The sequence below is a fragment of the Pseudozyma hubeiensis genome, assembly GCF_000403515.1.
Source record: "Pseudozyma hubeiensis SY62 DNA, scaffold: PHS58, whole genome shotgun sequence".
NCBI classification, from domain to species: domain Eukaryota; kingdom Fungi; phylum Basidiomycota; class Ustilaginomycetes; order Ustilaginales; family Ustilaginaceae; genus Pseudozyma; species Pseudozyma hubeiensis.
In genome coordinates this window covers 778,912-794,373 of record NW_012133840.1, presented here as the reverse complement: position 1 = coordinate 794,373, position 15,462 = coordinate 778,912, and the positions used below count along the sequence as shown (strand labels likewise).

At 57.3% G+C, this 15,462-nt stretch overlaps 5 protein-coding genes across 5 annotated transcripts; 3 read left to right on the top strand and 2 right to left on the bottom strand.

Moving 5' to 3' along the window:
- Positions 1–32: 32 nt before the first annotated feature.
- PHSY_006433 (cytoplasm protein) lies at positions 33–1,109 on the top strand (the record flags this gene model as incomplete). The annotated part of the gene is made up of 1 exon (XM_012337035.1): positions 33–1,109. The coding sequence occupies one exon, from the start codon at positions 33–35 to the stop codon at positions 1,107–1,109; it is 1,077 nt and encodes a 358-aa protein (XP_012192425.1).
- A 796-nt stretch (positions 1,110–1,905) lies between these two features.
- PHSY_006432 (hypothetical protein) lies at positions 1,906–5,970 on the top strand (the record flags this gene model as incomplete). Its single annotated transcript, XM_012337034.1, has 1 exon — positions 1,906–5,970. One exon carries the CDS (start codon positions 1,906–1,908, stop codon positions 5,968–5,970), a length of 4,065 nt encoding a protein of 1,354 aa, XP_012192424.1.
- Positions 5,971–6,012: 42 nt separating this feature from the next.
- Positions 6,013–8,317, bottom strand: PHSY_006431 (hypothetical protein; the record flags this gene model as incomplete). Its single annotated transcript, XM_012337033.1, has 2 exons — positions 6,013–6,403; positions 6,648–8,317. 2 exons carry the CDS (start codon positions 8,315–8,317, stop codon positions 6,013–6,015), a joined length of 2,061 nt encoding a protein of 686 aa, XP_012192423.1.
- A 1,641-nt stretch (positions 8,318–9,958) lies between these two features.
- On the top strand, positions 9,959–12,712 carry PHSY_006430 (hypothetical protein; the record flags this gene model as incomplete). The annotated part of the gene is made up of 1 exon (XM_012337032.1): positions 9,959–12,712. The coding sequence occupies one exon, from the start codon at positions 9,959–9,961 to the stop codon at positions 12,710–12,712; it is 2,754 nt and encodes a 917-aa protein (XP_012192422.1).
- Positions 12,713–13,191: 479 nt separating this feature from the next.
- Positions 13,192–14,898, bottom strand: PHSY_006429 (hypothetical protein; the record flags this gene model as incomplete). Its single annotated transcript, XM_012337031.1, has 1 exon — positions 13,192–14,898. One exon carries the CDS (start codon positions 14,896–14,898, stop codon positions 13,192–13,194), a length of 1,707 nt encoding a protein of 568 aa, XP_012192421.1.
- Positions 14,899–15,462: the final 564 nt, after the last annotated feature.

Below are 15,462 nucleotides of genomic sequence, written 5' to 3'. Positions count from 1 at the left end.
CTCACACTCTCATCTGTGCTCCATTCAAACTCATGCCGAATCTAGTCTTCAAGGGCGCTGACCCGATCCAGCTCTGCCACCTGGTCACACGCCCCGCTCATTCGATCATCAACCAAGCTTTCGATTCACGCTTACGTCTCGATGCGACTCGCGCTGTCAACGGTGACGGCTTCGGCGTAGGATGGTACGACTCCACACCAGATCCTGAGCTGGGCAACGCTCCCTGCATCTTTACCTCGGTGACACCAGCGTGGAACAACCAGAACCTACAAAGGATCGCAGAGAAGATCAAGTCACCTCTTGTCTTTGCCCACGTGCGAGCCTCGACTGCTGGAGCGCTGTCCGAGACCAACTGCCACCCCTGGCGATACGGACGACTCATGTGGATGCACAATGGCCAGATCTCGGAGTTCACCAAGATCAAACGCAAGGTTCTCGCCTCACTCCCCGAGCCACTCTTCCTCTTTCCGCAAGGACATACCGACTCGGAATTCGCCTTCGCCGTCTTTCTCAGCCATCTCCACGACCCGCTCCAGACAGAGCCCTTCTCGTACAAAGAGTTGCGGGATGCAATGCTGGCCACCATCCACGATTTCAACACATGGTCACGCGAAGCAGGAATTCGAGAACCGAGCCTGATGAACTTTTGCGTCACCGATGGCCAGAGCATCATTTGCACCCGCTACGTCTCCAGCAAACACGACCAAGCTGCCTCGCTCTACTTTTCGTCCGGCACAAGCTTCTACGAGCATTCACCCGGGACTTACAGGATGGTCAAGACGGATAAGAGGGAGAAGATCATCGTGGTGGCGAGCGAGCCTCTGACGTTCGAGAAGGCGGACTGGATGGAGATACCGACGAACACGCTGGTGTGCATCACGCCAAAGATGAATGTGTTGCAGTTGCCCATCGTGGATGAGTATGCATTGGGGAAGGGGGATCAGACGGTGAGGAGTCCGACGTTTGCGATCAAGACGGGCTACCCACCGAGTATGTCTGGCGCAACAGCGACGGGAGCCGGGGGAGGTGTGGGCATTGTGGGAGACGATCCGAGTTTGTCGATTGGCAGCTTGAGATCACCGTCAAGAGGTCCTACGGCTGTACGCTGAGGACTGACTTCACCCTTTCTCTCATGTTCTTGACGCAACGATACCCCTCAGCCACCTCCATTCAGCATGTTCATGTATTTGTACCACACTCAGGCTACCATCAATAGATCACACCCTCGGCATAGCCGTCCTCGCTCCGATTTGATCATTGGATTCGCGTTCGGGCCACGTCCCGAGAGTGTTGCGTGACTGAGCCACAGTCCGGAAAAATAAAGTTGAACTCAGTCAAGACCCTGAATTTCGCTGGGATGTCAGCTTCTCCATCTCGTCCCACCAGCCTCTCTTCCCATCTCTGCATCCTCCACGAAGCGGGCCCTTTGACGTCGCATACACACTCGATGTCGCGTCAGCCGGCGCTCTGCTGAATTGGCGTTCCTCGAGTCGTCAGAAGCAAACATAACCACCCCCAGCACGACCTAGTCTACAGCAGTTCGATTGGGAGTTGATTGAGTACCAGACCTTGTTCACGATGCAACGCACACCGAGCGACTCGCTCGACCCCAACCTTGATGCCTCAAAAGGACTAGCAGCCTCACCGTCAGTCTCCAGCTCTTCCTCACGCTCTACTTCTCCTCGCTTTCCGATTACAAGGCTCGAAGCAACAGACAGAGCTGAGTGGCAGAGCAAGACCCTTGGGAGGAGCAGCCATCGTAGGAACATCGAACGACCAGCGAATGACCAACAGGTCCAGGGATTGGAGTCTCCTGCCTCGTCCACTCCTTCCACGCCAACTACTGCTCTCCCAGCATCACGCACGTATCACAGCCTCAACTATGCTCCGCGTCAGCGCAACTCGATGCTGCGCCCGAACGCTGCTTCCGTCTTCCAGTCACACTCTTCCCAATTTGCGCAGCATCAGCAAGCATCAGCCACTGTATCTGAAAGCTCATCTGGTCGAGTGTCACCCGCACAGCCATCATCTAGCATGCAGTCGACCTCCAGAAACCCATCCTACTCTTCGCCTCTGACCGCCACCTCGTACCTCAGCACATCGCCTTCCTATCCCACAATTTCTTTACCCGATGCGGTTCCGCCAAGACACAGTTCCAGAGCACAGACATCGGCCACAGCAGAGGTGGACGGAGCTCGAACGTCCCTGGCTCGTATGCAGCTCCATCAGATGCAGGACGAAGCGCGTCGTCTCGGTTTGAACGAGAAGAGCGCAGGCTGGCTCATCCTCGAAGCTCTGCAGGCTGCCACTGAAGGCGAGTGGGCCGCGATCGCAGAGCTGCTTGCCAGCGGTGAAGCCACGCTCCTGCTTCCTCGTGATCCTCCTTCCGTCTTCACTTCGGCTTCACAACTCAGCGCGTCATTTGCGTACGATCACTGCATCTTCAACGCATCATCTGCATCGGCTGCGACGCCGTTACCTTCCGTTGTGCCCGCTTCAGCATCTTCTCAGGAGTCACTTCCGATCTTGACACTCTCAGGACTACGGGGCAGCCTCTCAGCTGCAGCAAGGATAGAATCGATGGCGAAGGATCAGGGCACACAAACCGAAACATTCGAGCTCACTCTGCAGTCCTTCGTGGTCAAGACTTCGCAGAGCCCGATCTCGAATCTTAAAGATGCAGCTGCTCGACAAGAAGTGCTCGAGACGCTTGCTCCGCTACCGAATGTCACCTCGCCCGAGGATGCTGATTGCTGGTACCCTTCCTTCACCTTGACGGCTTCCAATGCGCAATTTCCCCTTCCTCCGCCGCTCAATGCACGCACAACTGCTGCTGGGAGTCAGGCAGGCATTACCAATCGCGGCCGCTCCAATTCCATGCTCAATGCTGCAGGCTCAAGGGCCTCGGCATCCTTTGCGAGCATATTTGGTGGGAGTGGGCGAGAGCGTAAACGACAGGCCGAAGCTGCAGGGACGGCCGATTTGGAAATGGTCGATGCACAAAAGCTTTCTGCCAACGCCGTGTCTACAGAAGCAGGGTCAGCGCCTGGAGTGGACGCTCCCGTGGAAGGATCGCAGACCGAGGTCGGTGCCCAGCCATCGTCTAGCCTCGGCGTGGATATGCGTGCTGACGCCCAGGTCACCTCGAACGAAGGAGCAGCGGTCGCCGAGGAAAGCACAACTGACACAGCTGGCCGGAGGACTGTCTCGGTATGGGTCGTTGACCACCTCGTCCGTCGCTCGGCCGTGATGCGGACGGTCAGGAAGACGCTCGATGCACGCATCAAGAAGAGGCTGTCTCTGAACGACATTCCCGAACCTATCTCTGTTGTAGTCGCAAGCTTCGCTGCCACGTACTTGCCGCCTGTACCTTCGCTCAGCAACGCACAATCTTCAAGATCCGCTGATGCTGACAGGAGTCACAACAGCAACGCGAATCAGTCTCGAGCCCCCTCGCCTTCAACGGTCGTCAATCCGCCCTACCTCGCAGATAGCGACGAGATGTCAGAGACCTTCCAGGACTTTTTCAACAGCATCCGCGACCAGCTATACAAGCTCGATTCCACCGAGGTGAACCTCGCGCAAGAACATGACGCTGCGGCTGAACTAGCAGATGCATCGTCTGCCACAGCAAGGCTTGATTCGCAGCGCGATCAGCACGATCGAGTGGAACAGCAGCTCGGGGCAGTGGAGAGTGTACTCTGTGAAGAAGTGTACGATCGTATCTTCTGCCCCGCTACATCACGAGATCGGTTCCACGACGATGCACTGGCGTCGCGCATCGCTGCATTGAACGTTCTAGGATTGTCGCTGCGCCACCTTGGACTGGACGTTCCTTCGCAGCGATCACAGGGCGACGACAAAGAGGCAATCGAAAGCAATTTGTTGCTCGACGGGCTCGACCGCATCGTTCAGCAGTGCGGTACAGAGCTGCAACGGCTCGAGAGTGGTTTTTGTCGCTCTCCGCAGGCCAAGCTCGAAGTGCTGGTTCGAGCGCACAAGATTGCAGTTAAAGGCGTGGCTGACCTGCCGAGCATCAAGATGCGAGACGATGACGATGCTGCCGAGACAAAGGAAGAAGCTGCTCCTTCACCAGCGAGCAAGAAGACAGGCGACTCAACGAGCGCGGATCTGATCCTGCCGATCCTTATCTACAGCATCGTCTGCTCCAACCCATCGCACTTGGCGAGCAATCTGCTCTACATCCAGCGGTTCCGCGCAGAGAGTCTGGTGCAAGGAGAGACCTCGTACTGCCTCGTCAACGTTCAGGCGGCTGTAGCATTCCTCGAGAATGTCGACGTCAAGGATTTGGGATTGGACTCGAGTCAGATCGGAGCCCATCTGCGATCTCATAACGAGACCGGGTCGCAAACACCTCGCTCGTCGACCGTACAGCCTCTAGATCGTTCTCCGCAGATGACCGGTGCCTCATCAGCAACTCTCGCCATGCCATCGCGCATCCGTGGTCGACTGACACAGGAGATAGGCGATCTTGCTGGCGCAAGCAACAAGGTCATCACTGGTGTGATGGGGTCGAGCATCTCGGCGTTCAGTCGGATGATGGGTGCCAATGCCAATGCCGCGGAGGCAAATGGTGAAGGTCCGACGCAAAGAAAGCGTTCGAAGAGCAGTGCGTCGTTGCAGCCACAACAAGAAAGCGTTCTTGCTTCGCCTGCAACTGTCGCCTCGCGTCCGACGGCAGCGCGGACACGAATGTCAAGCAGCGTGGCAGCCACGGATTACTCAAGTGTAGACGAGCAGGCAAGAGATGTAGCAGGAACACCCACTGCCGACAAACCGAGCATCGGAGATCGGCTAGCTATGCTTGGACGACTGGGTGCTTCCGCGTTGTCTTCGTCTCCTTCGTCGTCGTCGCTTGGACTGGGTCTTCCCTCGAGCGCCGCTGCGGAAACCGGGCTGACTGCACCGTTGTCACCGCAAGCGCCGACGTCGCCCCGAGGTGTTTCGAGGGAGCTACCGGGTCCACCACCACCGACAAAGAATCGCACCGCCTCGTACCTCGCTTCCCAACTTGGACGGATCACGGCTCCTCGGAGCACCTCCTCGGCCTCCCTCTCGACTGCTGTCGGAGAGGACGCTGTGGTAAAGAAGCCGGATAAACCACTTCCGACATCGCTTAAATCGCCGTATCCACCGCTGTCGCGTCCACCGACGGCAGAGAGACCGTTGCACGTGGTGCTGGCGTCGACGGGAAGTGTTGCCTCGGTGAAGATCCCACTCATCGTCGAAGAATTGCTCACGTACGACAATGTGCGGGTGCAGATCATCGCCACAGACAATTCGTTACATTTCTACGATCGACGTCGAATCGAGGAACTGAACCTTGCAGCTGGTGGCGGGTCGAACTACGACGTCTCCTCACTCGCAGACGAGAACCGACTCGCACCATCCAGCCTGCCTGCACCTCGGGTGAAGCTGTGGACCAATGCGGACGAATGGTCCTCCTTCCGGAGCATCGGCGATCCGATCCTGCACATCGAACTGCGCCGATGGGCCGACGTGCTGCTGATCGCACCGTGCAGCGCCAACACGTTGGCCAAGATCTGGGGCGGACTGTGTGACGATCTGCTGACGAGCTTTGTGCGGGCGTTGGAGCGCGGGAAGCGCAAGGTGCTGTTCCCGGCGATGAACACGGCGATGTGGGAGAACGAGGTGACGGAGGAGCAGGTGCAGGGGGTGAGGGGGAGGGGTTGGGAGGTGAGCGGCCCGGTGGAGAAGAGGTTGGCGTGCGGGGATGTGGGGAGGGGGGCGATGTGTGAGTGGACCGAGGTGGTCGGGTGGGCTGTGAGGGAGGGAGGGTTGGTGAGGCGGGAGAGTGGGGTGGGGAAGAAAGAGGGTGTAGGGGATGCGGAAGAGGGGGAGACGGAGGAAGGTGCTGGGGTGAACAAGGTCGTGGTGAAAGGCGATGAGCTGTTGATGGATGGGGAGGGATCGAGGGACACAGCGTGATGTACTTCTTCGGGACGCAGGCAAACCTTCGACAAGCATTCTTCAGTGATGAGCATCCGGGGTACTGTATCCGACGTACAGCTGCGCGACTTGCTTTGTGGCAGTGAACCTGTACGAGGAGATGTGAACGAACCGCTTGCGGTTGCTGCAGTTGAGCGGCAGCACTGCTTGGCAGTTTGAGAAGGAGGTCCGAAGAGGTACACCGCGGTGACCGGGAGTGGGTGGGCTGCGTCGGTGCGCATTCGCTCTGGCGTGCGGGATCAGCGAGCAGCGAGTCGGAGGTTCTGCTGGCGCAGCGTTGTTCGACGACGAGGCTGCAGAGGCTGATGTTCTGTACAGCAGCACCGACTCTTTCCACCAGTGGAGAGGGTGTCGTTGAAGACGATAAGCACGATCACGCACGATGGGAAACGGATGGTGTTGCAATGTGGTTCTATTGTGAGAGGCGTGTTCTATGAGTGTACGAGTCTATGGGTTGTGTGGGTGGGGATTACTGACGGTTCTGCTGACCTCCTCCACCGCGTCGACCTCTGAAGCCGCCTCGACCACCACCGCGACCGTTGCCCCTTCCGCCTCCCCTTCCACCACCGCCACCTCCACCGCCCCTTGGTGCGCCGCCCGGGTTGGAGTAGTGCTTTCTCCACATCTGCTGTTCGAGCATCGGCTTTGCTGGATACTTGTGGTTCTCTGCGCTGTGCTCCCACCCTGCACCGCTTGTCGTCCAGGGGTGGTGTCTGTACTTTTCATCGACGTCCCGCAACACGGGCAGCCAGGTGGCGACGTACTCTCCCTGCGCATCGTAGTCCTTGCCCTGTTTGATCGGGTTGAACTGTCGCGAGCTGCGAGGATCGTTGCCGACACCTGCGACGTACTGCCAGTTGCCCCAGTTGGAGTTGGGATCGTAGTCGACGAGCCAGCTCTCGAAAAACTCGGCTCCGTGACGCCAGTTCCACCCGAGATCTTTGGTCAAAAACGAGGCGACGTTCTGACGACCTCGGTTGGACATGAAGCCGGTCTGGACGAGTTCGACCATGTTGGCGTCGATCATCGGTACACCGGTTTTGGCGGTCGACCACCGGACGAAGGGGTCTTTGCGGTCCGTGAGCGAGGATGTCGACTTCCACTCGTACGCCTTGGACGAGGCGGATTTGGGAGAAAGCTCTTCTTCGATCCCTCCGAGGGTGAAGAGGTGAGAGCCGAACTTCCAACCGACAAAGTAGAAGTAGTCCCGCCAGAGAAGTTCGAAGAGGATCCAGTATCCTCCTCCCTTGTTGTTGGAGTTTCCGGTGGCAGCGTCGAGCTGGGTAGCTTTTTGAGCGATCAGACGGGGCGAGAGGAGACCGTGGGCGAGGGCGGCGGCGAATTTGGTCGAGTAATCTGCCCCGAGCATCTGGTTTCGCGTTTCTTTGTAGCTTGCTCCAGGGGAGGATTTGCCGCCGGAGAAGTAGTGATCGAGTCGACGGAGGGCTTCGGTCTCTCCTCCGCGGTAGGGGAAGGCGGAGTGGGGTACGTCGATCTCGCTGGTGGAAGAGAAGACTTTGCTGAGAAGTTCGTCGTGACCTAGAACCGGTTCTTCGAGAAGCGGCTTCAACAGATGCTTCTCGACGGTTTCCTTCTTGTCCAAACCTTGATCCTTCTTGTCGGACAAAGAGTAGACTCCTGCTGAATCTTGTACCGAGACCTGTGCGAAGGGCTTGAGCTTCTCCGGAGCTGGAAGGGGAGGTCGGAACATGTCATCGCCTTCGACCTGTTTGCGGAAATGCGTAAAGACGTCCGGAAGCTTGCTGACGGGGAAGCCAAGATCGCGCGAGTGGATCAAGGACTTACCCTCGAACATCTTGATAGGACACTGCAAATCCTGCAAGATGCGCTCCAGCCTCTTCTGTACATTGACCTCCTCGGTATTAATCTCCCTTCCAAGATACACCGCCTCGACGGTATCGCCCTTATCGCGTATCTCGTTCACCAGCGAAGGAACCACGCTCTCGGGTGTACCGGCAAACATGGCCAAGTCGCTCCCCACCGACCGGAGTCGATCTCGCAGGTCGAACACGCTCTCGTTGATGAACTTGGTGCGATGGACGCCCGTCCTCCAAATCCCGAGCTCGCGCGTCTTTGCAAACTGCGACGACCCTTTACCCCCACTTCGCTTACCGGCCTTTTCGAGGTTGGCGAAACCGGAGACTTCGACATGCCGTTGATCCCAGACGTAGACAGGGAGGACGTGGGTGACGGGTTGCTTGAAGGATGCGTTGGAAGGGGATGGCTCGGAGCAGAGGTGGAAGATGGGATGGTCGTGGAGACGGAGGTCGTTGCGAAGAAGTGCGATGAGGATGTTGCGTGTCATGATGATGGCTTCTTGGTGACGGTGACTTGACGTAGAAAGAGAAAGAGAGCGAGAAGAGAGAACCCAAAAGGTAGCAGAGATGATTGCGCGAGCGCTGTCGAGTATCAGATGCAGTGACCAAAGGAGAAGACAAAGGGGTGAAAGATGAAAGCGATGCAAGATATGTACTTGAAGAAGAAGAAGAACAACAACCGCAGCGCTATGATGTGGCGATCAAGATAGAACGGAAGGAGCGAGAGACAAGGAGGAGGATGAATCGAGAGGTGGAGGTGGGGAGAGCGAGCGGAGAAGAGCGAGCATGATGCTGTCATGGACCCTGAATCGGAGCGTGACAGTGTGACGATGACGACGATGGCAAGGCGTTACACGATGAGATCCGTTCAGGGTCCAATGGTGTGGTAAGGCTGCTTATTTGACATGCTCCTCATACACTTGGCGGTGTGTCGCTACGCCGTCTCTCTCGCTGAAAGAAGCACGTCTGTGAATTTGATTGCAGCGCTCCCCTCGAACAGCTCCGTCACACAGCATGCCGTCTTGGCGTGAAGAGAAGAGCAGATACAGCCTGCGTATGGTCACACGAGAGCTCGGGCTGAAACCAGCGATTCGGCACGCCAATCGTACATGTGCCTGTGCAAGGCGGAGCAGGCCGAGCAATCCAATAGTGCGGCGTATGCAACAAACGAAGCTTAACTTATAGTGCATCAGATCGGGAGGCGCGAACGAGAGAATGGTGATAGCAGCGCAATGAGGTAATTGCGCAGTCGTCGTTTTTACATTTGGTGGCTGAAGTGTGTGCTGATCAGAGTTAACAGTGGGTGACAAATTTCAAGGTAAAGCTATCGGCCGGGTTGGTTGATGTAATCTCGACATACCAAACAAAGAGCCCCGATCATCGTCGATCGTTGGCGTCGATGCGCGCCGACGCAGACAGCATCTAGGCAGTGCCGTTTGGTCAACCTCGCGACCCCACCATGATCGTGTTGTAGGCTATTGCAGTCGAGGTGATGCCTGGCTATGCTGTGATGCATCGGCAAGGCCCGACATGGCGAATGGGCGGTCTGTGTCTCTCTGGTCGGTGCGATTGGAAAGGATCGCGAAATTTCAAGAAGCTTTTTCAGCGGTGCGGAAGCGAGAAGAACAATTTTCATCCCGACGTTCGACCTGACACGCGTTCGACAGAAACAGAACAGCACAGCGCAGCGCATCCAACAGTGTGTGTTGCTTGAGAAGAAATCTTTCGCCATTTCCAGAGGCTGCTTTTGCTTGCTCAGTAGTCGTGCACTGACTTTCTTCCAACAATTTTGTCGGAACTTTTGACTTTTTCAGAAGCACACTCGAGCTGGCTCAGCCGCTCAGTCAGTCAGTCTGTCTGTCTGTCTGTCTGTCAACCAGTCTATAATATCACACACAAGGTCAGCACAGCGCAGACAACTATCCGATACTGTATTGACCAATCGCCACTTCTTCCGCCTTGATCACCAACACCATCATCCCCCTTTTCATCGATCTCACAAGACCGGAACATCGTCACCTCCGGATCATCATCTACATAAAAGCTCTCTGTGCAATACAGTCCGCTTTCTTTCTTCCCGGTTTTCTCTTGCTTCCAGCTTTCATCCTTTCCACGTCCGATTCACAAACATGTCGTCCGTCGTCGGTATCGACGTGGGTAACGCCTCGTCCAAGATCGGTGTTGCCCGTGCTCGTGGTGTCGATGTCATCGCAAACGAGGTCTCCAACCGTGCCACCCCTTCCCTCGTCTCCTTCGGTCAAAAGGCGAGAGCGCTCGGTGAGGCAGCTGCCACCGCTCAGACTTCCAACTTCAAGAACACCGTCGGCTCCCTCAAGCGTCTCGTAGGTCGCACCTTGCAGGATCCCGAGGTCCAAAAGGTCGAGAAGAACTTTATCAATGCCGAGCTTGTCGACGCAAAGGGTGAGGTTGGTGTCAAGGTCCGCCTCGCAGGAGAGGAGCACGTCTTTTCGGCCACCCAGCTCCTTGCCATGTACCTCGCAAAGCTCCGCGACACCACCTCAAAGGAGCTTGGTGGTGCAGGTGTTAGCGATGTTGTCCTCTCCACCCCTCTCTGGTTCACCGACGCTCAGCGACGTGCTTACCTCGATGCCGCCGAGATCGCTGGCCTCAACCCCCTCCGCCTCCTCAACGACACCACCGCCACTGCTCTCGGTTACGGTATCACAAAGACTGACCTCCCCGAGGCCGACAACCCGCGCAACGTCGTCTTCTGCGACATTGGTCACTCTTCCTACCAGGTCGCCGTCGTCTCGTTCAGCAAGGGTCAGCTCACCGTCCTCGGCACTGCCGCAGACCGCAACTTTGGTGGCCGTGACTTTGACCGCGCTCTCCTTCTCCACTTTGCCGAAGAGTTCAAGGGCAAGTACAAGATCGACGTCCTCTCCAGCCCCAAGGCCACCTTCCGTCTCGCCGCCGGTTGCGAGCGTCTCAAGAAGGTCCTCTCCGCAAACGCCCTCGCTCCCCTCAACGTCGAGAACCTCATGGAAGACATTGACGCCAGCTCCCAGCTCAAGCGTGAGGAGTTCGAGCAGCTCATCTCCCCTTTGCTCGAGCGCATCAACGTTCCTCTCGAGGCCGCTCTCGCCCAGTCTGGCCTGACCAAGGACCAGATCCACTCGGTCGAGTGTGTCGGTGGCTCTTCGCGTGTACCCGCCCTTAAGGAGCGCATTTCGGCCTTCTTCGGCAAGCCCCTCTCCTTCACCTCGAACCAGGACGAGGCTGTCGCACGAGGATGCACCCTCGCATGCGCCGTCCTCTCGCCCGTCTTCAAGGTGCGCGAGTTCAGCATCCACGACGCCACCCCTTACTCTATCAAGGTCACCTGGGACAAGGCCGCCGACGTCCCCGACGAGGACACCGAGCTCGTCGTCTTCCAGCCCAACAACCCCATCCCTTCCACCAAGATCCTCACCTTCTACCGCAAGGAGAACTTTGACCTCCAGGCACACTACGCTTCGCCAGAGCAGATCCCCGAGGGTATCAACCCTTGGATCGGCAAGTTCTCCATCAAGGGCGTCACCCCCAACTCGGAGGGCGACCACTCGATCGTCAAGGTCAAGGCTCGTCTCAATCTCCACGGCGTTCTCAACTTCGAGTCCGCCTACACTGTCGAGGAGGTCGAGAAGGAGGAGGAAGTTCCCGTCGCCGACCCTGCTGCCATGGACACCGACGGCGACAAGGACGCCGCACCCAAGACCGAGGTTCGCAAGGTCAAGAAGCTCCAGCGCAAGGCCGACCTCACCATCGTCTCGGGCTTCACCGGCGGCAAGGACGCCTCGCTCGTGGCCAGCATGAAGGAGACCGAGGGTCAGCTCTACTCGAACGACAAGCTCGTCATCGACACCGAGGACCGCAAGAACGCGCTCGAGGAGATGATCTACGACCAGCGATCAAAGCTCGACGACCGATACAAGCTCTTTGTCACTGCCGAGGAGAAGGAGAAGTACCTCGCCGCTCTCAACTCCCAGGAGGAGTGGCTCTACTCGGACGAGGGTGAGGATGCCACCAAGTCGGCCTACGTCGAGCGCATCGAGTCTCTTCAGAAGATCGGCGGTCCCATCCAGTTCCGTGAATTGGAGTTCCGGGAGCGACCCAAGGCTGCCTCGCAGCTGCGTGAGGCCATCAACAAGTACATGGAGATGGCTCAGGGCGGCGACGAGCAGTACAGCCACATTTCCGAGGACGACAAGCAAAAGGTGATTGAAAAGTGCGCCACCGTAGCCAAGTGGCTCGACGACGGCCTGTACAAGCAGTCCGAGTTGCCCAAGAACGCCGACCCCAAGATCGTGTCCGCTGACATGCTCAAGAAGAAGGACGAGGTGATCTACGCCTGCCACCCACTGTACGTATCACGCCCTCTACCTTTCCCACCCAGTTCCGTTCCCACGCCGACCCCATATGCGACGACGACGACGACGACGACGACAACTGCATCCGAGACGCCGCTCGACACCAGCAGGGCGAGTAGCAGTTGCAGCGCGGATGGTTCCGTCGGAGGGCCTGCTGCTGGCTTCGTTGCGAGTGAGATGCAAGCTCAGCCGAGCGAAGAAGGAGCAGCCAGTCTGTTGGGGCTGACGCCTCCCTCGGTGCTCGAGGTGCCTTCGGAGCTGTCTGATTCCGACGTCGACGCCGAGGGCGAGACGGAGGCGGAATCGGAGCGACTCTCTAGCTCCCCTGGCAGCGTCGATGTCGCTTTCCCGGCTAACGAGCGCATCCATCAGCGATCAGAAACGCCGTCCGGTTCGAGTCAGACCGGTGCTGCATCTTCACCTTCGCGTCGAAGTGGTACTCGACCTCGACGTCAACGTCAGCGAACCTCCGGCCCTGCTCCTGCTTCTGCTCACCACTGTGACCTAGCCTAACAAACGAACCACCTCCCACTGACCACTGATCCACTTTTTTGACTTTTTCGACGCAAAACAGTATGAGCAAGCCCAAGCCTCGCGTCGACACGACCCAGGCACCTACACCTGCCAAGGACGACAAGAAGCAGACCAAGCCCGAGGCTGATGCCGAGGCTGACAAGGCCGACGGTCCTGGCGAGATGGATGTCGACTAAGCAAGCAAGCGAACCGGGGAGAAGGTTTTTTCCTTGTTTGGTTGTCGTTTGTAGAACTTGTGTTTTTCGGTTTTGATGTGAAGAAACAAAATGTATTTGGCACATTGAGATGAATTAGGTTGTGATTCGAGTGAGGAAAGCTAGTGAAGTGATGGGTGAAGGGTTGGGGATGAGATGGTTTGCTCTTTGGGATGAATCACACAGATATGCACTTGAAGACACAGACGCAAGACACTCCTTTACCCGAAGACATGTACATTGCTCTCTTGTCATCGTATCAGCTTACAACGTTGGGTAGGTAGGCTCGATGTCCGTATGACTCCACTTTCTGCCCTCGTTAAACTCGCCCGCTCTCTGAGCACCGCCTTTCTTCCCGCCACTTTTGGCGACGTACTTGTAGATGACCAGTCCGTCCAACCCTACAGGACCTCTAGCGTGGGTTTTGCCGGTGCTGATACCGACCTCGGTACCGAGACCGAATCTAAACCCATCGGCGAAACGGGTAGAGACGTTGACGAATACGTTGGCTGAGTTGATGGATTTGACAAACTTTTCTGCTGCTGGGTTGGGGGTGGTGGGGGAGGTGAGGATGAGATCGGTGTGACCGGAGGAGTGGGTTGTGATGTGGTGGATGGCGTGGTCGAGAGAGGGGACGGTGGCGATGGCCAGGGTGAGGTCGAGAAACTCCGTGTGGAAGTCGGACGGTTGTGCCGCTACGATCCTCGCCCGAGAATCGTGGACTAGCGACGGTTCGAGTTCGTTCAACTTGGAAAGAGAAGCTTCGTCCATCCTCAACTCGACCCCCGCCTCAACCAACGCTTTCACCAGCGGAACCAAGAACTCCTTCGTAAGCAACTTTTCGTTCACCAACAACGTCTCCAACGCATTACACGCCGCCGCGTAATCCGTCTTACCATCCACCACCGTACCCACCACCATATCCAACTCGGCATCCTCATGCACATATCCAATGCACAATCCATCCGCGTGCCCCATCACCGGCATCCTCGCGTCCCTCTGAATCGCTTTCACCAGTTCGTTGCTCCCTCTCGGAATCACCAGATCGATGTAGTCCTCCAGATGCAACAACGACTGGATATCGCTCCTCGTCTCGACCGTTTGGATCAGATCTGCTGGCAACCCCGCTTCTGCCAGAGCGGCGGAGATGATGGAGGAGAGAACGGAGGCGGTGTGTTTGGATTCTTTGCCGCCTTTGAGGATGGCAGCGTTGCCGGATTTGATTGCGAGCGAGGCGATGTTGACCACCACCTCCGGTCTAGCCTCGAAGATGCACAGCAGCACACCGATCGGGCAGGTGATGCGGTACAGATCGATCGCCCCTTGGGTCTCGGTTTCCTCGGCGAGACGTTTGGCCCACTGAACGTGATCGAGTGGGGAGGCGAGTGCCGCGACGTCCGAAACACCATCCAGCAGAGACTGCCACTTGCCAGGTTTGCTGAAGAGGTCGAGACGAGCAGCGAGCGATGCGGAGAGTTTGCCTTGTGCGACTAGCGTGGAAGCGGCTTCCATGTCGAGGGCGTTGGCGGACTGGATGGCGGATTTGGAGGATTCGAGAGCGCGACGGATGGAGAGGAGCGCCGAGGAGCGGGTGGAGTCGGCGGAGGAGGAGGTGGAGAGCAGTTGAGAGGAGGAGTCGAAGGCGGCGCGTGCTCGACGAGCGACGTCCTCGGCGCTCGCTGGAGCCGTCTGTGCTGCAGATTGGCTCATGTTGGTAGAAAAGCGAAGAGGCAGAGATGGTGGTGGCGGTGGTGGTGGAAGGGTACTAATGATCCGAGTCACTTTTCTTCTTGTTTGCAGTGACTTCCTCGGCGTTTTGCACGGAGCCTCTTGGAATGATTTTGTTTTGAAATCGAACGGGGGGTGTAACATTTTGTCGAGAAGCCAGATAATCACGTGCTGCAGCAGGCTGAAAAAAGTGCCGCCGTTGGAAGATTCCTCCTCCTCCATCAGTATCATCATCATCATCATCGTCGTCGTCTTCGACCCTCCGTCGCAAAGGTCTTACTTACAAGGCACACGCCACACACATATCTCTTCAAAATGCCACGCATATCACCATTCAGACCGCTTTTGCGACTCGCATCCTCTAGCACCACCACCACCGCCGCTGCCGTCGTCGTGGCACCCACACCAACCCTCACTCCACTCTCCACACTCTCCCGTCTACCCTCTACCTTCCCCACCACCAGCTCCTCTACACTTCTAACACGGACACCGCCAACACTGTTCTCGTCGTCATCATCAACATCACCACTGCTGCTGCAGCGAACATCCACCCTGCTCTCGCTCCTCCCTTCTCCAACGGCGGGAGGTTCGCTGGGAAGCGTGAGGTGCGTAACCTACGGATCGGAGTACCAGCCTTCGCAGAGGATCCGGAAGCGTAGACATGGGTTTTTGAGCAGGAACAAGACAAGGAATGGAAGGAAGACGATCATGCGCAGGAGGTTTAGGGGGAAGGCCAAGTTGAGTCATTAGCGGAGGAAAGCGAGTTCAGCGAGGGAAGGTTTGGCGGAGAAAGAGAGAGAGAGAGGG